The following is an 8,274-nucleotide window of genomic DNA, read 5'->3' on the forward strand; positions in this document are numbered from 1 at the left end:
TATATTTTTTCAAGTACGAAAACAAAATTATTTTTTTTGTACTATATTAACTCAACCTTTAATGGGAGATGGTATAATTTGCTATCAAATTTACACCACATATTGCAAATGGTATTAAGTTCTCCTGCACTAGTTTTGTCTCATTGCTCCATTTTATGGATCATGATGCAGTTTCAACTTTTTTTGCACTTTTCCCGTGTCGGTGTAAATTTCAAGGACCGCATGTCTTGTCTGACTTAATTAATAAAGTAGGTTTCGTTAGGTAGTTGGCCATTACTAAATGCATTTTAATATTGAAAATCGTAAACTATATATATAAAATTTTAGGGAAAGTTTGGTGAGGTAAACATATTATAAAAATGATATAATAAAGTTGTATAACTAGAGTATCTCTAATAGTAATATTTTGAGGAATGCTTGATGAGATAGAAAGAGTATCTCTAATAGTAATATTTTGAGGAATACTTGATGAGATAGAAAGTTTATGTGGTAAAATATAAAGATGCTACACCATTGGAAATAAAAGAATATTATTTTAGAAATTTGTATTGATATCACACAATGACAATGATGCTATATTTTTCTTACAATAAAAAAATTAAAACTACAATATGTATATAATAGTTTAATATAGAAAAAAAATTATATATATATATATAATAATGTGTGAGATGGAAATTATAGTATTTTTAAAATATATTGTACTATTGAAGTGTTTTTTGAAGTAAAGGTGCCCAAAATAATGTGAAAGAAAAATAAAATAAAAAAAAATTTATATTTTTTAGATGATGTAGAGATATATAACATTATTAAAAAATGCTACCATTGGCGATGCTCTTAGAGAGAAAATGATATCATTATAAAAATTTGCATGAATACTATGTTATAGCATTGATGCTATTCATTTTATTTTAATAAAAAATTAAGGCTAAAAAATTATTATAGCTAAAAAATTAAGATATATATTAAATAATAATGTGTGAGATCATAATTATATCATTTTTTAAAAAGTGTTATATATTGGAGTATTTTAAGAAGTAAGGGTGGCAAAAATAATGTAAAAGAGAGATAAAATAAAATATTATATTTTTAATGATGTGTAAATTTTTAACATCCTTAAAGGTTGCTACCATTAGAGATGCTCTAAAACCCTATTTAAACGTCTAAAATTTGTGTTAAATTTAACCCAAAACATAAATTTTTGCAATATTTGACTTATTATTTATAATTATATATACAAGATGTTAAATAAAAAAATTAATTAATTATATTAATGGTTATTTAATGTTTTATTGAAGATATATAAAAATTATTATTTTGTATTCTATTTATTATTTAAATAATGATAATATAGTAAATAAAGAATATAACTTTAGTAAAAATTAATACATCATAATAATTATTGATATTATAGTAAATAAGAAAGTAATATTTACTGAATAAATTTAGAATAATGTTATATCTTGTAGTAAATTTAACATAAATTTTAGTATGGGCCAAATTTAGCACATTATTTAAAACACCGTTAGAATAATATTTTTTTAAAATGTACTAAAATATAATATTACACCATCTTTTTGTCATTATATTATAGATGCTCTAGTCATAAATGTTGGGCTGAAGACAATGTTACTGTAGAATAAATTTAGCACAATGTTATTTTCAGGGCCAGCCCTGAGGGTAGGCGAGTTAGGTATGCGCCTCGGGCCCCCAACCGCTCAGGCCCTGAAATTGTGAAAAAAAAATTATTAATATATAGATAAAATATTAAATAAGAAGAAAATATAACAAATATTATTTGGTGTAGTGGTAAAAAGTTTTACTTTATGCAGGTCAAGAAATCAACCCCTAATCTCTACTTTTTTATTTTTTTTTAAAAAAAATATTTATTGTGTAGCTATGGAGGATTGAACCTTAGAGTTCTAAGAGTTTTTTAAAGTTTTACCATTACACTAAAATATTAAAACTATCATTTTGATAATAATTAAACTATATATAGGGGTCCCGAAATTTGATTTTGCTTTAAGCCCCATATACTTTAGGACTGGCCTTGGTTATATCTTATAATAAATTTAACACAAATTTTAATATTTGCCAAATTTAAAACACTCTTTAGAATACTATTAAAATAATAATTTTTTAAAAAATGTGCTAAAATATAATATTACACCATCTTTTTGTCAGTCTATTATAGATGCTCTAGTTATAAATGTTAGGCTGAGGGCAATATTACAGTAAAATAAATTTAGCATAATGTTATATTTTGTAGTAAATTTAACACAAATTTTAACACGTATAATTTAGCACAGTCTTTAAAAACGTTATTAGAATAATAATTTTTCTTTTTAAATGTACTAAAATATAACACTAAAGTGACTAAACCTTACCTTTTCGGCACTCTATTATAGTCATAAATGTTGGACTGAGGACAGCGGTAGGTGGCTAAGCAAAAGAAGAGGACAGTGGTGGGTGGATTGAGAATTCTTTGAAAAGAAAATCTTAGACTATGATTGGTAGCTGGGAGAGGGGTGGAGGATGAGAGATAAAAATAGAGAGTAACTTAGGTGATACTTTATTTGGTTTATTGTAATAATGAATAGTTTTATTATATTCTTTGTTTTTTTCTTTTAACTTTTGTAATATATTGAGTATTGTAATGATGATTACATACTAATATTAATGTAATCTCTATTATAATTACATTCCATTAAATAAAAAAAAAAATAATATTTTAATAAAAATATAATAAAAAAAATAAAAGTCTATATTACCTTTTTTTTAAAAATATTTTATAAATTTATATTAAAAGCAATAAGGTTATTTTAGTCAATACATATTTTATTTCATTATATTCTTATGTCAAACCAAACACAATAATTCAAATTATAATTAATGTTTATTCTAACTACAAATCAAATATTGTAATCAATTCTTATTACCATTCTTATTCCATTATATTATCATTACTATTATTATTACCATTACATTACATCAAACCAAACACCACCTTATCTCTTATTTGATAACTGAGAAAGAATGAGGAAGAAGAGAGATAAAGGGAAACATTCTTCTTTGGAACCTTACAAACTTATTTCTTCAAATTTAAAAAGATTGTAAAGAAAAAATAAAAGATACAATTAATAAAATATAATAATTAACGTTAAAGAATAATAAATTTTTATTTTAAAATGATAATTTTATAATTTTACTAATTAGTTTTTTTTTTTCCATCGTTTCTACATGGCACCTAATATATACAACAAAAGATTTACAATTTTCTCCATCCCTCTTATTCTTTGTCCTTTCCTATCTCTCTATCGATCCTACTCTCCCTTCCTCCCACCAAACATAGTCTAAGGGCTCGTTTGGTACGTCGTATTTTAATGTATTGTAGTGTATTGTGTTGGATTGTGTTGTATTGTATTGTATTGTATTAGTATTATTTAATACAATACAATGTTTGGTGTTGACTTGTATTAATTGACCTCAAATTCTTTGTAAATATTATAATACAAGCTAATACGAACTATTTATTATGTATTAAATAATACAACATACATTGTATTAAAAAATTTGGTCGTAATAATTTATACAATACATTACTTAATCCAAACATAGTGTTATTTATTATTTAATACAATACGACTCTTATACGGCGTACCAAATGAGCCTTAAAAAAAAAAGAGAATGAGAGATCTTGGACATCTCCAATAGTAATATTTTGTAAGGAGGCTAAAAATATTTACATCACTTAAAATTAATTTATGTTATCACTCTTACACATTATTTTTGATAATTTTTATCCTAAAATATTTCAAATAGTATGAATGCTAAAATTTATTAAAATAATATTATATTATAATTTAATATATATTGAATTATTATATTTTCTTATTTAAGATAAAATATAATAAAAATAAGAAAGAGACGAACTTTGACATCATATATCATTTATTTATTAAAAATAAGAAAGAGACGAAAATAACCCTTAACCTAATGAGTAAAGACAAATTTGTCACATCATATATCATTTATTTATTTTTTTACACTCATAATTAATACATAACTTTTTATATTTTATTTATAGGCTAATTAGTAATTTTCTCTCCGAACTTTGACATGTATCAAATCATGCCACTGAATTTTTTTAGCTGTTAAAAATTTCCCCTAAACTATTGAGATTGTTAGATTTAAGGACTTTTGTCTAATTTTAGTAAAAAAATTCTAACACGGATGAAAGTTCAGGAGACATGATTTAGTACATATCAAAGTTTGAGGAGCATGATTTGGTAGATATCAAAATTTAGGGAGCATGGTCTATTACATAAACAATCACTGAAACAGTAAAATTGATGAATGAAATTAGACAAAAATCATTAAATTTAACAATCTCAATAGTTTGGAAGAAATTTTTAACGACCAAAAAAATTCAGGGAACACGATTTGGTACATGTCAAAGTTTAGAGGAAAAATTACTAATTAAATTGTGCTCTTATAGTATATGGTCCATTAATAATATTTTCAAAATATGATTTTTAAATATAATTTTTTTATTGTATTTTATTTAATTTTATTGTAAAACGAATCACGAAATAAATAATAGTTAATAAATAAATAATGCATATTATATACTTCTACTATTTTACTTAATGATTAAAAAATTAAAAATATAAATATAAGTTAGTATAAAAAAATATTTTATTTATTATTTATTCACATGAAAAAGATAGAAAAATATTTTATTTTTCAACTATTTTTCACCACTTTATTAATTTTACAATAGAAAAAGTGATTTTGTGTTGTGTTGTAAAAGACTGTTATCTTATTTCCAACTTTTCTTTCCATCACTTCACTTTTCTCAATTTAAATAAAAAAGAATGGAAAGAATAGGAAAATAGACTCACCGGAATCTTGAAGTAGGTGAAGTAAAGGCCGATAACGCAACTGATCCGACGTTTCTTCCAAATCCGTATCGTCGATTGACTTTTCTTCCACTATTGTTCCACTATCGTTCTCATCTGTATCTTCTATTGACACTTCGGTGACTCCATGACTTTCAATATCTTGAACTCCCATTTTCTGCGTCACTTGTACGTATGTATGCTTTAATTCAACCTTTTTTCGTGAACATTAACCTCATACAAAAGTATATATTAATGGAGAACAATAAATTTCAATTAACGTACCTTAGGTTAGGTATCAAAGAAAAGCTCTGTTGACAAAGCAATGATATATACTGATCTACAGAATATGCCGTTTTATATTTCTTTCAATCCTCGGGAAACGAGTGGAAAGAAACCAAAGAAAAAAACAACCTGCTTCATAGAAAACAACATGCCGTTTTATATTTATTTAATTTTTTAAAAAAAATTTAAAATTTAAGTTTTTAAATTGGTTGCAGCGCTAGTTGCAGTAGGAATTTATAAATGATTTTTTGTTGCAATTTATGTTGCAGCGCTAGGTGCAACAGAGATTTCTATGTAGAATTTCGTAAAAATGCAAAAAAAAAAATTATTTTGAAGTGTAAAAATAAAAAAATCTCATAAACAATAGTAGTATATAAGTAAATATACTTATTTTTATTAAGTAGAATAATCTTTCAAAAAGTAGACAATAAATGAGACCAAAATGAATTTTTCCTAAACATACTATCAACAAGCCATTGAAAATTTCTAGCAACATAATGTACAGCTCAATTTACATATCATTTAACAAAAAAATAAAAAAAACATCCTAAACTGACCCAACAAATTTTTACATTCATCAATTAAAACACTAAAATTGGAGCACATATATAACGGAGTACAAACAATCTCTACCACACCACCAAACTATCGATTTTAATGACCACTAGCGTACTAGGATATGTCTTCAACTAACTCAACACCTCTTTGAGGCCCACCTCTTTGAGCTGCCACTAAACAACCCAACACATCACAGACAACAAATCCAACCCCGTACCTCCCTTCCCCATAAAACAAAACTGCATTTACGCTAATCTTAATGCTTAAAACGAGTTTAGACCAGAGCTCTTTGTCATCATCTTCATGTGAAGGACACAATAGAGGAATGTTTCCTCTTCCTTGAGTTTTCAACTATTGATCAAGAATTTTTAACAGTGATTTATGCTCAAATTTGTACAGTTTAAGTCATTAATTATGCATATAAATTAATATTAATTAAATATTTTATAGTTTTAATAGTAATTTTATTTTTATTGGAAATATTAAATTCATTTTAATTTTTGTGTTATTTTTCAAATTTGAGTAAGATAATTTAAGAGTTATTTACGTGAGACAATTAAGTTATTTACGAATTTATTGTTGACTATTTAAATACCAGTATATTCTAAATATATATTAGACGCGTATACCGAAGTAATTGAATTTTCATCACTCCACGCATAAGCTTCACCACCAGAAACCTTTTTATATTTTATCTATTTATTAAATTCCCATCACTCCACAACACTCCAATTTTGTTTTTGGGATAATCGCGGTAAAAGTCCCCAAAAATTTAGGGTTGATGCAGATTAGTCCACAACCTCAAAAATTGGCGGTAATAGTCTTCAAGGTGACCTTTTTTGTTAGTCCGTTGGTCCCTTTTTTAACTGATCCGTTAAACTCAAATAAAATGACAAGTGTCAATTTTTTTATTGGTCCAAATAATAATTTTAATTAAAATAATTTAAAAATAAAATTAAAAAAATTAAAGTATATATTTTAAAATCATAAATTTAATTTAATTTATTTTATCTTTTCATTTTTTTGCTTCTTCTTCTTTTAAACCTCCTCCGATTGCCAGCGTACCCAGCCGACCCTAACCACATCCCGAGTGCCAACATTCACAATCGAACCCAGCCCTAGCCACCTCTACTCTAGCCCCGATATTGTCAATCGGCTTAGTCCCCACCGTCAGTTCCTTCATGTTCACCCAGATCTAACAAAACGAAAAATTAAAAAAAAAAATAGTGTTTGGGTAGAAAGAAAATGAGAAGAGAAAATGAATCATCTACTTCGAGGAGTGGCTCATACACTATAAAAAAGTGGGTCTTAACTGAGAATGCAGACATGATTCGCAACAAGATGGGATTTTTTTTCGTTTCTGTGAAGATTTAGCGAAATGGGTATTTGAGAACAAGCTCAAAAGATCCCAACCCAACCTAGAAGAGAAAATTTAAGAGAGTTATTCTGAGAAGCCAAACATGAATTTGGGGATATGGGTTTGGAGCGTGAAAAAAAAAGGGTCAAAATTTAAAAAATCCATATGGATTTGAAGAGAAAGTTTGGTTGTTGATTGAAGAGAATAACAAAGGAACTAACAGGTAGAGATGATGATGATTGAAGAAGAGTGACTGTGAAGAAATACGAGAGAGAGAGAGAGAGAGAGAGAGAGAGAGAGAGAGAGAGAGAGAGTTCTCCATGACTTTCTATATCCACTTGAGATTCAAAAATCGGCAGTTGTGATCTTGAGATAGTCTAACTCGAACGGATCTGAGAGAAGTGGAGCTCGAAGGGTGATCGAAGCTTCTGGCCATGGTGGCTATGGAGGTTCAGGCGTAGAATGAAGAAAAGGAAGGGGAGAGAGAAGAGAAGGGTCGGGGCTGAGAATTAAAAGGAAAAAAGAAAAAAAAAACTTAATTTTTAAAATAATTTATTTGTTTTCTTAAAAAAATGAATTGTTTTAAATTAAAATTATGATGTGGACCAATAATTTGTCAACGCGTGGTATTTTTTTAAATGAACAAATGGAGCATTTAATTAGGGACTAACGAACTAACGAATATGGTGACCTTAGGGACTATTACCGCAAATTTTTGAGGTTAGGGATTAATCTGCATCAGCTATAAGTTTTTAGGGACTTTTGCCGCAATGATCCCTTTGTTTTTCTTACTTTTTTTTTTACATATACAATACTAAATTTATATATTAAAAATATATATATTTTTTTTCATATATTCTTTTCTTAAATTTAAAATATTTTTTTGACTATATAAATAATTATTTGGTCTCAAAAATTATATTATTTTGATTTACTCATTAAAATGATCATTTTAATAAATTCAAAGTATATATGTTTTATCGTCACTGTAGAAAATGACCAAAATTTAAAGTAATATTTTACTTTCTTTTTTTATTTAATTAACTAATAAGTAATTGTTGACCGAGGTTTTCGGCAACTAATAAAATATGATTATACTATTGAGCTGTAAGAAAGTGAGAGAAGGATTTTTACGTGGTTGGGGCGTTAATGAGCCTTAGTCCACGAGTCTTT

General features: G+C 26.4%; 1 protein-coding gene across 4 annotated transcripts in view; it reads right to left on the reverse strand.

Moving 5' to 3' along the window:
- The window catches only part of LOC115696814 (uncharacterized), a 30,007-nt gene extending 24,632 nt beyond the window's left edge, over positions 1-5,375 (reverse strand). Inside the window, exons 1-2 of one of the 4 annotated variants that reach the window (XM_061118875.1) lie at positions 5,187-5,375; positions 4,905-5,087 (exon numbers count right to left, since the gene is read on the reverse strand). In XM_061118875.1, coding sequence (XP_060974858.1) covers positions 4,905-5,076 — 172 coding nt within the window. In that variant the 5' untranslated portion in view covers positions 5,077-5,087; positions 5,187-5,375. The other 3 variants (XM_061118872.1, XM_061118876.1, XM_061118874.1) reach the window with 3 other exon arrangements.
- Positions 5,376-8,274: the final 2,899 nt, after the last annotated feature.

This window comes from Cannabis sativa, chromosome 7 (genome assembly GCF_029168945.1).
Source record: "Cannabis sativa cultivar Pink pepper isolate KNU-18-1 chromosome 7, ASM2916894v1, whole genome shotgun sequence".
Classification (NCBI taxonomy): Eukaryota; Viridiplantae; Streptophyta; class Magnoliopsida; order Rosales; family Cannabaceae; genus Cannabis; species Cannabis sativa.